The sequence below is a fragment of the Patiria miniata genome, unplaced genomic scaffold (assembly GCF_015706575.1).
Source record: "Patiria miniata isolate m_02_andy unplaced genomic scaffold, ASM1570657v1 HiC_scaffold_28, whole genome shotgun sequence".
NCBI lineage: Eukaryota > Metazoa > Echinodermata > Asteroidea > Valvatida > Asterinidae > Patiria > Patiria miniata.
In genome coordinates, this window is record NW_024037067.1 from 1,241,572 (window position 1) to 1,259,096 (window position 17,525).

The window sequence follows — 17,525 nt, forward strand, 5'->3', positions numbered from 1 at the left end:
AAACTGCCGAGTGAAGTACAATGTACATTAAAGTGCCGAGGAAAATGTAACGCAGTTTTCGGAAATCTATTGTTCCGTGTGCGGAAGTTTTTAACCACTGGAATGCCAACCTCTGTCCACCCCGGCGACAAACCATATCCGCTTTTTATTTGTCGGAAGTAATCAAACAGTTTACGGTATGTTTCCTACATTTTTTCTCTTTTTTTTGCAGAAAAGGATGTTTGGTTTTCGTAATAAAGTCAACATTGAGCGGTTGACAGATAATTAAGGACATTTTTGTTGTTATAAATGATCTTTTTTGTTCGCTTGTTTAAATAGACTTTGTTGTAAGGTTTTTAAAGGGAATATATACATGATTGGCTTTTGCTGTAATTTTCAGAAATGAACTATTTTAGGGGTTAGTATAATAGATCAAATATTGTTAGACTGACATGTTTGAAGGTTTGTGTTCGAAAATGCTGGGGAAAAAACAAGAAAAACAAAAATGTTCAAGTAGTCTGATTCCCTGACTCCACTAAATATAAAATGGATCAATTTACAGATGCCGGAAACTTGTAAGGTAATGGAACCAGTCTAGCCAGCCTGCACCCGTTCATGAACATGTAACCAATAACAAACAAAATTTGGACTGGAAAAAAATGGTTAATTTGGAGCAGTAGTTGAAAAATAGTTAGGTTTTTCCAACGGTGGTCGGCCGACCACCGTTGGAAATGTTTACAAAAATACCATTTTCTTGAAAATGACTTCACACCAGGTGCCATAATTTTACAGGATGCTTTAGACTGTCATTTACCAACATCCTAGTAAGGTATTTCGTAAAAAATAGGTAGTTTTATATTTCGATGTTTGCAAATGTTGTATATTCCCTTTAAAGTGTATGATGAAATTTTTTTTTTCTGTTTCTTTTTCGATTTCTATCATCAAAAATGTTGCAGGCAAAAGCTTGTGTGTGTTGTTTTGTAAACTTATCTTTATATCTTTCTGCACACCCCATGCTGACAATTATGTTTAGATAATTTGTTCACAGTTTTTAATGTTTACATGTGTCGCCACCCGTATGCGTCAAATTCCCTTTTTTTGCTTTTTCAGTCTTTCTTTGATTTTATTGGTCTGTTTCATTTTTGTCTTGTATCATTTGTCTGAGTCCAATTATCATTGGCTGGCAGCCAATAATTCGAATTTTGTGAAGAAATAACTCAAGTAATAAACGTCAGTGAATGTTGTTGTTAACTGTCTCATATCATTCAAAAGTGAATAACTTTTATATTGTATGGAAAATAGCAATTGAAATAAACAAATCCATTTTTCGAGATGAAACTCGAAAATAGCACGGGAAATACATCTTTAATAACATCCGAACAAGAAATAGGATAGTTAAACCATGGAGCTATAGCTCCATGGTTTAACACAAACTGGAAAATAAGGATAAAAAAATACACTGAAGCTGAATTGAAAGTCATTTGGTTTTTCTGTTTCCAATTATTCCAAGGGAAAGGTACTTGGTACTTGGCTGGTTCTCCTCCATAGGACTCCACAGGGAAGTTTTAACAGGAGGTCCTCCAAATGTATTGCAGCAGTCGAGCTTCTGTTTTTTTTTTCTGGCCTCAGAACCTGGCCTCCTCGAGCTCTTTGTATCCGACTGACTGACTGACTGACTGACTGACTCCCCGACTGACTCCCCGACTGATTGGGTTCGTCCCCCCCCCCCCCCGATCCGCCCTTGCCTGAACTTCTTTGTTCCCTCTCATTTTCTTGGTGTTGTCTCCTCTCATTTTCTTGGTGGCGCTATATCAATATGATGGTCACTGCTGCATTGGTTCACCCATTCCTTTGCCAGACCGCCATGCTCATACCATGGAGCTATAAACACAGTTCCTGCTTTGTTTTTGCAATACCAGCTCAGTGCGGTCCTTTTCGGTACAGAAACATCGAATTTCGAAGTACCACATTCGCATTTTTGAACATGATGTATCTTTCTTCTTTAGAGGTAATGCTGAAACAAAGCCGAGGTTTTGCAAATGCCGGTCTCTCGGATCATGGTAACGGAAGCACTGTGTCTGGTACCCTTTGTAGTGTATGCCGCTTTGAGTGGCAAAAATATAGAACAGGGTTGAGTCATCCGACTGAACGTGCACTTCCTTTATTTTGATAATGATTTGTGAGGGTGATGAGATGCCGGTAAAATGACGGACTAGGCCTATATGGTCTACCAGCAGAAAAAAATGTGAGAATCTTTAATTAAAAAAGCCTACGCATGAACGGTATATCCATCCATCTTATTCGATTTAAAATCAGAAACAATATGATGCCCCGCTGAGATCGTAGATACTTGGACATTTTCACTGTATTTGGAGATTTTACCCGCCGACAACAACAGCACTCTGCGCCGACGTCCACCGCGCAACATTTACATTGTCACCACCCTGTGTTACTGTGCTGCTTCGTCCCGGTGTCAAATTTAGTTGGACTTGGACTCGCCTTGCTGTATGGTTTAAGTAAAATGAAGAAATCTTCTTCGTCACAATGGTAAGACTGCACTATGTATGCATTCCCTTTCAGTTCTTCAACTGACTGCCTTGGGTTTATTTATCAAAAGTCATGAAACTATTGTTTTTAAAAACGAAGTGGCTATTGTTACGGCAGTCGTTGTTTAGCGCCCTCTTCGATACTTTTTTGATACGCACGCAGGTATATAATTATTTGTTTCCACAAGATTTAGCGAGCAGTGTGACAGCTCAGTCGATAGAGGGTAGGATTTTGCACCGCGAGGTTGCGGGTTCGAATCTCAGTTTTGCACTCGAATTTTTTTCCTTTTCTAACCTGAGGCTTTGGAGGATTTTTTTTAAAAGGGAAATAAAGTCCGAATTTCATAACGTTCAAATTCACTTTTTTCCTTCTAATTTTATATTTTCTTGTCATGTTTTTATAAAAGTTGCAGTCTACCGTAACGATAGAAAATGGGAAATGCGTTACGGCTGCCGTAACAATAGCCACTGCGTTTTAAAAATCACAATTGATTACTTTTGACATTAAATTAAAATAACATTAAATTTGTATAAAGTTGATTATCAAGTTATACTAGCTGCAGTTGAATAAATTCCTTTGAATTAACCACCTTGCTTTATAATCTGAGTAACTAGGACTCTACGAATCGCCTTTTTTTAACGTTTGGAGATCGCCCGACCATCTCCAAATGTTAAAATTTTCAATTCGTAGAGTCCTAGTTACTCGGACTACTTGCTTTATAGGAGACGAGTTCACAATAATGTAATTACCATCAAATAAAATTAAAAACTTTTTTTTTCTTTTTTCTTTTTAAATTTGCCAAAACATACTGCACAGTAATGCACGTATACAAATCCAAATAAACCAGTCACAGATCACTTCAGCACGGTTTTGATTTTTTTGAGGTAACTTTTGGGGTGGAGCAAAAATAAAGATGATGATTACTGCGATGCATAGTCCCATAAATGTGACGGAAATACTGGACTACCTCCATATTTAACGTCACACATCCCACATGTGGTATAAGCACGGAGGGTCCCGTTGCTGGGGGAGCCGAAAATTAATTAAAGATCAAAATGATTTTGTCAGCAGAAAATCAACCCAGCTATAGTATGACTGTTAAATATCACAAAATCGTTAAATTCAGTACCTTCAGAGGTCTAGTTATCCAAAAATCATTTTGGATAACTCTCATATACAGTATTGCGAGTCCCAAATTTTCGGACTTCCGGCTGGCCTGACCCAGATACATGGAATTTAAATTCCTGACTGTAACAATGTGCACATAGGTGGATTTACATGGCATCAACTGAACAGTTGCATATATATCGGAAAGACTGTTGCAACCTGACGCCACTTTTTATCATCATATAGTATCTCAATGAAGGTCAGTCATTGCAAAAATGTTGAAAAGACATGAATCTGAAACTGAGAAACATTTTCAATTTTGTTCGAAAGTACTTTGAAAATGCTCTCGACTCTCCATAGATTTGATACAGAACCAAAGAAGTGGTGTCTGGATACTACATTCTTTCCCACATGGCTACCAAAAGATACTGTTCAAATATACAAAAATACCAGCCATTAGAATTATAAGAAGAGTGCAGGAGTCAACTTTGGAATGTAAAGATACTCTTAAGGACTAAAATGAAAAAGGGGCCTGTAACTACACAATTGCCAAAATAGTGCTATATCAACAGTGATGTCAATGATTGTGCCACTAACTCTGTGTAACATTATCATTTTCCCCCTAAATTGTACAACAGTTATTAAGATCCTGTTGCCAAGTTTTTCAATTCATATACCTTTTCCCCCATCTCTTGCAGGTTGATGAACAGTCCAGCCAAGAAAGGTTTCCAGTACAAGCCCACAGTGGTGGAGCATCTAGCAAACTGCATTACACACGGGGTTTGTACTAGTCCGAAAATTTGAGACTCTCAATACTGTGTATGAGGGTCCCAAAACTTAAGGTATTGAAAACATGCAATACAAGAACATAGACTGGCACCTCAAACAACCAGTTCAACACCGCTGCAGTACTGCATCAATCAACTGTGCCAAAAGAAACATGTGGCATGAACCGGGAACTAGTCTCTATTTACTACACATTTCTCCATAGTCCGCCACCAGACTAATGACACTGAATGAAGAGGTCAGTCTTTTCAAATAGTTTGTCCGTGGTTGGACATGTACCAGTTTACCGAGTCTAGTCTTTAGCCTCATTTTGAAATCACTTGACTTCCCTCTCATGTGCAAAATATTGAAGAAATGTCTCCTTTAAAAATTGAATTAGAGTGGTTGGTGAAATATTGAAGACCATTTGGAATTTTTGGAGAAATTTGCTGGCTAAAGTGTGAGCAAAGTTGGCCTGATATAGTTTTGCACGTTTCAGAGCACTCCAGGTCCCAGTCTGGGTCTGTACATACTGAAAACTAAACCGATTTGGAGGCAAATTAAATGTTTTACACCAGACTGGGACCTTGAGTGTAGAAAAACATGCAAAGCAAAATCAGGCCAACTTTACTCACTCTTTAGCTGACAAAATTCTCAAAAATTATCATGAGGCAAAGACAAGGCCCTCAGTATTTCACCAGCCAAGTTTGAGGTCTCAATTTAATTTTGTAAAAGGAGACTTTTCTTCAACGTTTTGCACCTAAGAGTGAAGCCAAGTGATTTCAATTTGAAGCCTAAGGCTAGACTGGTACATGTCCAACTTTTTGAAAAGATCGACCCTTCAGTAGTCTGGTGGCATGACCTGATAAATATATACAGAGAATGTAGAAATAAAGACTGGGTACCAGATGTTTCTTTTGACACAGTTGATTGATGCAGTACTAAAGGGGTGTTGGACTGGCTGTTTCATGTGCCAGTCTATTTTCTTGTGTTGCATGTTTTCACTGCCTTAAGTTTGAGGATTCTCATAAACAGTATTGAGATTCCCAGATTTTCGGACAAGTTTTACATGAGCCCTGGAAACACATGTGTCACATTGGACGCCTGTGATTTCATTGCTGTGGGATCTGAACAATGTCTCTAAAGGCCAAATAAAATAACTAGTTTCTCATCCAAACATTTTGAATAAAAGAGGGTGCAGGCACTTTTTGTTGTTACCAATGACGTATCCAAGATGGTGGATGGTCTTTTTTTAAATACGTCCATCGCTTTCATGTAATTTGTTTTTCAAGACGACAGATGATGTTTTTCCCAAAATCGTCATCACTTTTCTAAGACTAGGTTGCTTTTTAACCTCAAAATGGCCACTCATTCATGTTGGAAACAAATACGTGTATTAACCATCCTATGCAAACATACATTCTGTGCCAAGTTGTCCTTGCAGTCAAAAGTGACTGTTTCAACAGTTAAGAATTCCCAGCCTACATAAACCAGGATTTACTGCCTTGGACTGCTTAAGTAACTTGATACAGCTGTGTTTGACTCCTGGAAAGTGATACAACAGCTGTGACCACAGTGCTTGCTTTTCATATGATCTGACTGCTGGTGACTAGCCTTTGTTAAAAGTAAAGCAGGGGAATTGGAAGTGAATTTTGACTGTCCGTGACTGCTTAAATAGCAGGAGGGTTAAGACAATAGATATTTCTGATAGTGAAAATATCAGAAAATACGGCAGATTTCGCTGTTAAAAAAAGCGAAAGAAACAAATTGATGCAACAAGAAAAAAGATACAGATGGGGTAGAGAAAATGGTATTTTTTATTTAGCCTGAAGTACAGTATATGAAAAATAAACAAAAACAACTTTACCCCCACTTTTTATGTTGATACATTTATTCCTGTTTCCACATTGCAGTTGTGTCCACATCAGCATGGGCTTGAATGTTAGAATAGTCAATTTTAAAAAGTCCAATTTTGTATTTGTGTAAATGGTCTTTGGTCATTCTGTTGTCTGCTGCATTGTTCTTGGCAGGTCTGGATCCTACCCACCTTCTATGCAGGTCATGACATGATGGAGGCTGCCTCGACTGCTGGAGAGAAGGCTAACGCTGTGCTCTTCTGTGTAGCCTTGCTCAGCGTGTTTATCGTTTCCACTACCTTCCATTTGGTTGCTTGGTTCGGCAAGCAAGCGTAAGTGCGGATAATCCACAGAGGGGTGTGGCATAAATTGGGTGAGGGGGTGGGGGTGATGCCTATATGTTAAAAGGTAGAGTATTTCATTTGTCATTTGAGCATTTTGTTTCGTTTGAAGTAACAAAAGTGCTCAAAATCTAATGAAGGGTGCTGAACAACTAACCAGATGACGTTTCAGCTCAGTGAATGCTGTATATTCCGAGACAAACAGTATTCTAGGATCTTGATTTTAATTCAAAAGTTGCCGAGTCGTGTTTTGAATTGCGCCTAAAATCATCGTCTGGGACACGTTCTCATTCAGCCGATTGCAGCTATCGATGTTGCAGGCTGAAACGATGAACAATAGCAACCGCACTCGCACACCCATTAAGACTTCGCCACATTAAAAACGAACTAATGGCAATTTCCAAAATTTATCTTTAGATGCATCGTTGGAAATTACCTTCATTTATTGTTTTCTTCAAAATGACCGCATGCCAGAAAGAATCATTTCACAGGGAGTTTAGTGGCAATACTATCTTTAAACCAAGTGTGCTTTTGAACAATAATTTCATCAGTTACTTTTTTTGATAGCTGCAAATGATGTACTCTGCCTTTAACCGTTCAACGAAAAACCTCACATGTACGTGTATCCATTTACAAATTTTCTGGAACAGTTTAACAGAAAACAAATTTTCAAAATAAAACCTTGTTTCAATGTGACCTCCCTTCCAGTTTTATTTTACCATGAATCAAAAGTGACCTGCCTTCTGGTTTTTGTTTTCAAAGAATCATGGATGTTTGTAAACTTATAAAACAGCTTGAATTCTTGTTCATATCCAGGGAACATTAACTTACACACTTTAATTGTATATTTTCATTCATACACGATAGCTGTATTGTTCGGCCTAAATGCTAAGTTTTTAAGTTTTTTGTTAAATCTTAATATGGGGGAGATACCTTGGCGTAGCAGTACTTTCCTTGCCTTCCACTGCTGTGACCCGGGTTCGAATCCTGCGTAGGGCAATATGTGGATTGGGTTTTCAGTCCTTGCCTGATTCCGTGGGTTTTCCCCCGAATATATTTCCTGGGGTTTTCCTCCCACCTCTATAAGTTTTCATTCTTCACATTGTCTTTTCTTTACTGGGCCCCATGGGAGACCAGTGGATTCCACTGAATGGGCTAAGTTAAAATAAGTTAAAAGAAGAATTATAATTATTCTAGAGATTCTGGTGAAGCTTGTAACTCTATTTGTTTCATTCATTTTTATTCCTTCACTTTTCGTCCTTTTTCAGAACACTCAGGTTTTATCTTCATATCAGTGACAGAGCCATTATTTATCTCTTCATTGCTGCTTCCTACACACCATGGTAAAGATATATCCTCGTTCTAGATTATTACACCTCATACATATTTACGAGTCAAATGCACTTCTTTCATTGGTCGATGTTCTGGATCTCAGAGGGACAAATCAGCTGCCACCATGGGCGTCAATCATGGGGGGACAGGGGGACTCCCCCCCCCCCCAATTTTTGAAGGATTGGGGACACAATATCAAATGTTCCCTCAGATTTTTGAACTCATGTGTCTCATTTACAGGGCCCTATTATGTACTACAATGTATCTTTTGCTAAGAAAATATTGGTTAAAGTGGTCAGAAATTGCTTCAGATCTCACCACAGAGCATTTAGGATCAAAAATTTGGGGGGCCCTTAAGCGGGCCCCGAACCCCACGCCTATAGCTCAGAATAGCTGATTCAGTGACTCCAACCTTGAAAAGGATGATCAAATTATTATCTTTTGCTAAGAAGAAAATGGTTAAAGTGGTCAGAAATCGCCTCAGATCACACCACAGACCATCTAGAATCCAAATTTTTGGGGGGCCCTTAAGTGTGCCCCGAAGCCCACATCTTTAGCTCAGAGTAGCTGTTTCAGTGACTCCATTCTCGATAAATGATGTTAAAATGATGTCTTTTGCTAACAAAAAAGTTCAAGTTGTCAGAAATTGCCTCAGATCACACCACAGAGAGCATCTAGAATCAATTTTTGTTTGGGGCCCTTAAGTGGGCCCCGAACCCACGCCATAAGGGCTTCGCGCTCTAATTGTTCTGATCAAGATATGTCCCCCCACTTTTGAGAAGCGGTTGACGCCCCTGGCTGCCACAACATCTGGATGCACTGATGTAACGCCTACATCGTGGAGCCGGTGACATTGCTCAATGGCCTGACCGAGAACATTCGCAGATTTGACCAGATCCCACAAAAAAATTAATTAGAATCAGAATTTTTTTTTCAAGTTGCAGCCTACCATCCAAACTTGTGTTTAGTGTCAGTGTAAGATGTTGCACAGTTTTCGTGTTGTGGTCCAACCAAATTTTTTTCCTCACACTAAAATTGAACAAAGTTCATGTTAGGGCCTATATCTTACAATGTTTCAAAACATTTTTAGTTGCATTTCAAATTTTTTTTAATCAGTGGATGTGTTATAGAATGTTCTTGTTGTGACCTAATCTTTATTTATTTTTTTCACAGCAAAGAAGAAAATATATATTGTTGTGGCCTACTTCTTTAAAAAGTTTCAAAATTTTGTTAGTTGGTGCCTACCTTGTCAATTTTTTTTTAAAAGGTGATGGATGATTTTGACTTCCCACTGAGAGTGGAGAGTGAGAGTCAAAATCAGCTAAGGCACAGAGACCAGTAGTGTTGCACGTCTTGACTTCGTGGACTACCCTCACTGATGCCCATTTGCTTTTGCATGGATAGAGGCAATTGCAGAAAAGTGTCTTGCCCAAGGACACAACAGCAGTAACCCTCCACTTTCTCTTTTCAAATGCAAATTCTGAGAAAAACTGATTGAAAACGGTACCATGACTCTCACAGCACAATTTCCCTTTTTTATTCAGACAACGATTCCGAACGGCAAGACATAGGAGTTTGTGGGTTAATTTAAAACTTTTTTTCATCTTGACGTCATTTATCTTTGATTCTGAAAGGCTGACACTCAAGAAAGTGGGTGTGATCGGACAGAGTATATTCTGCGTAGTCTGGGTCTGTGCTATACTCGGTGTCATCTATTCCTACTGCTTCTATGAAAAGTGAGTAATCTCAACCAGTCATTTATATGTGTAATTATCCACTAAACCGTTGATGTCAACACATTTTTTATGTGACTCATTTTAAATAGGGGATTTCAACAAAGCTGTGCGTGATTGTGAATATGTTTTTTTGTCTCAACTTAACCCCATAAATCTGGTAACCCATTTTGTCAATAATGTTTTAGTATATTCAAAATCCAAATCTACAGACAAACCGTACATCATCTCCCATTATACATGCCTGAATAAATTCCCGGCATCTGATTGGTGGATCATTGATCACGTGTCATTGAATTATTCGTCCCAACTCACCGCCCAGCCATTCTGCCAAAATACAATCAGATGACGGGGATTTATTCAGGTGTTGTATAATGTACAAACATTGAATGGTTATGAGTGCAGTGGTAAAAATAATTTCATTTGGTGACGGATGGAATGTTCCATTCCAATCCACTTCGCCTCATGGCATAGAATATTCCTTTGTCACCTCATGAAGTTATTCCTACCATAGGTATTCATTATTTGTATTTTATATAACACCTAAATAAATCCCCACCATCCGATTGGTGGATCGTTGACCACGTGTTATTGAATTATTCATCCTAACGCACGGCGCGGCCGCACCACATAAACAGAAGTTCTGTTCCACGGTGAATAGAACTTTCATTGCACGGTTTCATTTATACTGCCGGTTGTGGCGTTGTAACATGAATCTGATTCGCAGGATGGCAAAATTGGCAGACCATACGTGAGAATCTCTGTTTGTGAGTCCCATAACAGAAGACGAAATATTGGAACTCGTAGGTGAAGCTGACGCTGCTAACACAAAGAAGCAAATAAGTTATGCTGCCAAACGATTAGACAAATTTGAATAAGATTGGTAGAACAGTTTCTAAAATAAATAAATTTGGATATGAAAGTTCTGAACTTAGTTGTGGAACAGTTTTAAACCGAGATAAATTGAATAGGATAGGCTAGTTCTGAACTTGTCGAACAGTTTTAACTCAAGAATAAATTGGATATTGAAAGTGAACCACCAGTTATTGCCATTGAAAAAGTGGAACATTGATGTAAGTACCAGGTGACAAGTCAACCAATCAGATAACAAGGATTTATTCGGGTGTTGCATAAAACAAATAATGAATGTTTGTGAGTGCAATGGTAAAAATAATTTAATTCGGTGACAGATGGAATGTTCCATTCCTCTCAGCTTTGCCTCTTGGAATGGAACATTTTCTGTCACCTCATGAAATTACCCTTACCCCTGCACTCACAAACATTCATTATTTGTATAATATACTAACCTCACTACTGTTGTAGTTAAAAGCAATCAACAAATTAAATAGATTTAAAAAAGAAAGACAGAACTGGAAAACAGAGAATGTGTTCTTAGTGGTAGATAACTCAAGTCTAACCACTTTTTTCTTATGACTATCTAACAAGCACAACTTGTTGACATAAAATCAAAGTACCCCATGGCTGGTGGAATACATTTCTCGTAGTTTGACCCCAAAAGAATTTCGGTTTCAGACCGATGACAGTTATGTATTAAGTTCCTATTGACTAGACTCTATAGAGTCGTTCCGAATGACCGCAACAGTCGATCAATGGATGATTGTTCCAGTAGTTTTTCCGGTAGAGTGATTTGTTCAGCATGACTCTAGAATAATCTAGATTCAAACAAGTGTAAATTCACCTTCACTTCATGTATCTACTGATTCGACAACACTACCCATTAAAGGCATATAGGAGCATTTGCTTTTCCTGCATTTTGTTTGTTGCAATAATAACACCACTCAAAATGTTAATAAGAATGTGCAAAACCTAACCTGTTGAAGTTTCAGCTCAGCGGATATTATTACACTTTCCGAGAAAACAGTGAGAGACCTTGCACAACCATTGATTATGAAACACGATTTCGTAAATGTAACGTTTTATTTCCAAAAACCAGTCAATTGATTTCTTCTATTGACAGCAAGCCAGGGTGTTTAGTACCAGTACGATCTGTAATCCAAGTAAGCTTTTTGATTATAATGTGGTAGGTTACTTTGGGATAATGCAAATGATCCTATATGCCTTTAACAGTTGTTGATGCCTCTGTTCCATACAAACATCCACTAAACCATATTGTTTAGTCAACCATTGTTTAGACTCACCTGTCTTTTTTTTGTCTAAAGATACAAACAACTAGAGACCGCCCTCTATCTTCTTCTCGGCATCGGTCCGTCTGTGGCTGTTCTTGATGTGGTGAGTTGTCTTTCCTACTAAATCCGCAAATATCAAGAAAGACAAGTGTTGAAGGATTACAGAAAAAAACATTGTAGATGCACTTTTACAAGCTATCAATGACACAAATAGGCGTATTTGAAACTCCTTTCTCTAGTTGAATGAACACCAGAACTGTGTTTCGAATGACGAGAAGCAACACGCGAACAGTGTTTGCGAACAGGATTTTCACTCCCCACTTATCGGGGAGTAAATGAAGAATGTCAAGAACAAAGATGGCGGGCTACCCCAACTTCCATTTGTTTTTTGTGCCTGAAATTGAAAGCTCTCATTTAGTGCATGCAGAATTTTAATGATGAAAAAATACAATTGTATTGATCACAGAGTGGGCTTGTCTTTACCATATTTATAGCTGTTCTGGGATTTAACTTATTTTCGTAAGACAATTAGGTCTCCCTTCTGCTCCTTTCGGCGTTGTAATATGGCGGGGCTGCCATCTTGAATTTTCGCCCAGCTGCCACTCCACACCCACTTCGGCGTTCACAATCAACAACTCGAGAACACAGTTCTTGAGAACGGGGTTCGAATACACCTAATATGTGTGGTGGTCCGGGAAAAACAAAAATTACAGTTTTCCGGACTTTGTTTTTTTTTGTAAGTTGATTGGCATGCGAAAAAATAAACAAGGGATAAACTTAGAATTTTGCTGGGAAATGAAATTATAAATTTCTAGGTCATTTTCCAATGAATTTATGAATGCAAAATTAAACTATAATTTTTTTTTTTTGACTTTCACTTGCATGTCCGAATGCACCTTGCCCAATATTAGTCCAGTTTCTAGGTATTCATTTTTTTCCAAACCAAAATACTAAATTAATGTATAGATCTTTAAATAAAGATTTCTTAAAGATTAAAAAACAAGCTCAATCGCATTATCTCAGAAGCTGCAGGCCAGCAAATTCGTGTTCATGCAGACTTTTTTTCTTATTTTATTTTTTTCACTTGGCTTTGTCGATGCAGCAATGTTCCAAAGATGGTATTTATGAACTAGCACTTGGTGGACTAGTCTACGTTCTTGGCGTTATATTCTTCAAGAGCGACGGCATCATCCCTTTCGCCCACGCCATCTGGCATCTGTTTGTCGCCGCGGGGGCGGGGCTTCACTTCTATGCCATCCACACCTATCTCATGGGCTCCACCGACAGTTTGGGGGAGGGGAAAGACGCATCCCACCCGGTTCACTTTATAGGCTCTTTCTGAATGGAGAGATGCAGTCGTAAGTGTTTATATTTTTGGCAAACTTAGCTTATGTATCAGGAGATTCTAACATCTGTTCAGTTTCAGGAACATCTGAGCATGTTTTACTGTCACTGCAAATTTTTTGTATCTCTGTTTTGAGTGATTTTGAGAAACACGCACAAGCTAAGTTTGTGGTAGTCTTGGTGCAAGACGTTCTTCGCAGGTTAATTCACGAGAGACGGTACACCCTTTGTGTACCGCACAGCAGCATGCTTGTAGCATGTTGTTCCGATAGAGGGCATACTGTTCCCATCCGCGAACCTGACTCGGTTGAGGAACGGCACCTGGTTTGTTGGCGTGTGTGCAAAGGGCGCCCTCTTTGGTGAGTCGTTGCACAGTCCAGTAACCTGTGCGCACTGAAACACCCCACCTCTAAGGACATCTTGGAACCAAGACTAACTTTGTGGTTGCTCTGTGTTTCCATTGGCTTCAGTCTTTCAACAAGGTTGGACAGTGATCCAAGGTCTTGTTCCCTAGCTTCAAAAATAGAAATTTAAGAGAATTGCATGTGTTATATTTACTGACCAGACTTATTAAAGATGATATGTGTAGACTAGTTCCCCGTCCCTCAGGTTGCAGACCAGTAAATAAACTTCCATAGACCCCAATGATAAATGCTCCCACTTCAGAAATTCGGGAAAAATACTCACAACTCTCCAAGGTGTTCGAGACACACATCAAATTAAAGCTTATTTCATCATCTTTCATTTTCTTTTCAATTTTCGGGGAGGGGGGGTGTCAACTGATGACTTTTTAGGAGAAATTTCCAACCGAAGATGATCACCCCTTAAAATAGTCCTGAAGCCCAGCGCCATTTTGAAAAACGGTGCCTACACTCCATTGCAAAATAGAGTGCTTTTAGGGCCCCAATTTCATCCAAATTGAATGGAACTACAAGCTCACAGTCCTGTGCACGGCTTCCACCCATATTTCTACAAACCCTCAAGTTCATGGCCCACAGTATGCTCAAATACTGAAGATTTTGAGGGCATGCAAATCATGATTTGGCAGGCGTAGGCAATGTCAGACCAATTTACTGGTCTGCACCCCTCAATTGTCCTTCGGACTTTGAATGCAGAGACAGGTAGCTAGCAATAAATCTTGAATGCAATAAGAGGTTTTCTTCCTATTGTATGCATATTGTATGCAGGACTTGAATCAAAAATCACGATAATGTTTGTGTGGAACCAACCTATTTCAAAATGGCAAAAAGGCTATGAATGTGCAATTTCTGTGGTAATGAGCTTTGATTTTTGCTGAATTCAAAAGTGTCTCTATCTGGCAACTATCAATGAAGAGAGGGGCACTACTTGTCAGTATTTGAAACCTATACAGTTGAAATGAATGAAAGTCACCATAGACACTGGTGATTTTGCCTACTGGTTGTGGCAAGACTAAGAGTCAGTTTTTTTTATAACCATGTGTTCAAGTATCATCCATGCATACAGCTGTGAATATCCTTTCAAAAGTAAACAAATCAACGCACAGAGATGATCCAATCAGTGGCTTGAAATGGGAGCTAGCTACCGGTGTCATATGAAAATCCGACTCACATGTCACAGGTCACTCTCCCATAATGATCCTAAAAATAGCATATTATTGTCCTTACGGATGCGCAATACTACCAATGAGTCCACATTTCATGGAGTCGGATATTCACGCTACACCGGTCCCCATATTTTATTGGGGGGGGGGGAGGGGGGGGGGGGAAGGGACCAGTCAATGATATGTGTTGCTCAGTTGTTGATTTTCTTGTTTAATGTTATCAATGGCAGTGTGTGATTTGTAATAGCAGTCTATTATAATAGTATTATATACTGTAATAAAAAAATTTTAAACAAATATCATGGCAACAGCAATTCTAAGTAAATAATTCTCTCAAGTATGCAGGTAGCATGCTTGTTGAATACTTTATTTTAAAGTATCTTCCACAAGACTGTACTTAGCTATCTTCTTCCAAAGCTCAAAACAAATTGCAGGCTCAGGATATTTAATGTTTTGACGACATTTTGGACAAATCATAAAATCCTGTCTGTATGATTGAAGCTAACAGGGTCTACCCGATGTTCCCCAATACCAATGTTCCCCAAAATCCTTAGGGTTAGGGTTGGGGAACATAGGTATGCACCCAAAGCTAACTAGTCTGTTGCAGTAACGATTAACAAACTATGCTGGCAAGTTGTATACGAACATGTTTGTTGGTAATTTCTCCTCACAATTTCTTTCATTGGTGGATTGTACTATGCTAAATGTACAATGTTACACTGGTATCTTGGTTTCTATCGTGCAATCTAATTGCAACCTCTGAAACTCTCTGGAAAATCTGTTTATGGTACAAACAGATCCACTTTGTAAGCAGACTGGCTCCTAGTAAGTGCATTTTATCGATACTGATTGTGGGGTGGCAATCAGACTTTAAGTGGAAATACATGTATATGCACCATCGTGTAGGTGATGTATGGGTATTCTAGTGGCGCTAGCATTGTGACTTACGTAAAAGAAAATATATATGTTGCACTCGAGTTTACCAAGTGTGCTGCTAGAACAGCAGATAATGTATGCATATTTGATAGAAAATGGTACGGTTAGTAACAGAGCAACTTAGTGCCATACCCAAAATGTATGAAGCATTTTTCAAAACGCCCATATTTTATGCTAAATAACACATACATTGGCCCCACATTATTAAAAGATACAAATTAGGCAGAGATAAATTTATTTTAATGAAAATACTTATATATGTGTAGTACTTGTCTGATTTTTTTAGTCACCAAAAAACCTCTAGTTTTATCCAAAATAAAATTTTAATCATGTTAATCATGTTTTCAATGTTTAAAAAAGAAAGATTAGATTTCATGGTATTTATTTTATGTTCAGTTGGCACAGATAGCTACGATCTATGAATAATGTCATAGTAGAAATATCAAAATGTAATTTTAAAAACTTTGAAGGATTCTGCATTGTAGACATTTTAATGCATTTTTTTGTTTAACAATAGCGAGTTATTTAATAACCCACTCCCCCAATAAAATTGTGTACATGTCTTAAAAACAAGCAAATAAATGTTTATTAATAACGTTTGCAATATCATGTTACGCTATGAATACAATACTTTCTATTTCATAAGTGATTTTTAAAAATGCAGAAATTTTAACTATTAAAGTTTTTTTCTGCAAGTGAAGTATTTCAAAGTAGATCTTTTGAAGTTTAGGTCCAAGCAATGATATATGAAGTGTTCCGTATAGCAAGTTATTATTTATTTGTACAAATGGATGACTTTCCTTAATTTATTGTCAGATTTGTGTTATTATGCCATCGAGAAGATTGAGTATTCGTTGTAATGTTAGTAATCAAGAAAGTGTATTTATGGATACATGTTGGGCGTGTATTAAGAAATAAAGTCTTGCCATGATTGCAATGGGGACATTTTGTCTGATGATGTAATTGAAATAATTGTGTGTAGTTCACATGTGCAGCTTGTTTGTATGTGTTAACAAATGTCTTGGTACGGTCAAACACTCTAAACACAAGTACCTAGTGCAGGGGTGAGATTTTTCACATTTTTTTTTAGATTTCAGAGTTTTGTTGTCGGGAGTTTTCCTGATTTGGGGATTTTCTTTGTTTATAAGAATCCCTTTTGAAATCTGGAATCCCCAAGGTTTTTAACCTGAAGGTGTTTTTTCCCTTTGAAAATTCACATAGAAAACAAGCTTGATCGGAAATACCTCGGAAGCTGCTGCCAACGGATTTGTGTTCATGCATGAGTCACCTGAATTCTCAAACCCTCTGCTGATTATTTCATGGATTTTTCCTTTTTCCCAAATCTCACTCGTTGGCAAAGAGAACAATGTTGTATTCAAGTCCATATCCGAGTCCCAAAATAGACTGAAATTTAACAATAAATATAGCAGGTATCAAGTCTTAAGCATCGAGGCTGAACTGACTGAGTACTTTGAATGAGAAGGAATATGAAGGTCATTTTATAAATTTGGGGTCCGGATTTTTGTTCCTGTCCCTGTTACAATGATGATTCTATAATTTGGATGCACTTAATGCAATCGTCCGCCAAGAGTGATTATGAATAGCAAACGACCTACTCAACAAACATTTGAAGTCATTCTTAATGATACTTGAATGGCAATAAGTACCAAGGTAACAGGGACCTTCGGGAATTGGGGACCATAATTGTCCTCTATTGTTCAATGTCCCCAATTGGATGCAGAAATAAACTCAAGTGTTTCCTGTGCAATAGTGCACATAAATGTTTGCATTGGAATGATGCACAAACCCATAGGTGCACTGTAGCACCTGATGCACTATAGCAATGGTGTTCAAGT

At 38.2% G+C, this 17,525-nt stretch overlaps 1 protein-coding gene across 1 annotated transcript; it reads left to right on the top strand.

Annotated features, from left to right (window-relative positions):
* The first annotated feature begins 1,818 nt into the window (after positions 1–1,818).
* Positions 1,819–13,850, top strand: LOC119734750 (monocyte to macrophage differentiation factor-like). Its single transcript, XM_038208295.1, has 7 exons — positions 1,819–2,526; positions 4,332–4,413; positions 6,429–6,586; positions 7,864–7,938; positions 9,562–9,663; positions 11,841–11,910; positions 12,910–13,850. Exons 1-7 carry the CDS (start codon positions 2,501–2,503, stop codon positions 13,147–13,149), a joined length of 753 nt encoding a protein of 250 aa, XP_038064223.1. The 5' UTR covers positions 1,819–2,500; the 3' UTR covers positions 13,150–13,850.
* Positions 13,851–17,525: the final 3,675 nt, after the last annotated feature.

Bases quoted from the DNA above. Each gene is read 5' to 3' on its own strand.
- LOC119734750 (XM_038208295.1), top strand. From the start codon at position 2,501: ATGAAGAAATCTTCTTCGTCACAATG. The intron at 9,664-11,840 runs GTGAGTAATCTC...TTTTGTCTAAAG, and splicing joins TCCTACTGCTTCTATGAAAA to ATACAAACAACTAGAGACCG. The intron at 11,911-12,909 runs GTGAGTTGTCTT...TTGTCGATGCAG, and splicing joins CTGTGGCTGTTCTTGATGTG to CAATGTTCCAAAGATGGTAT.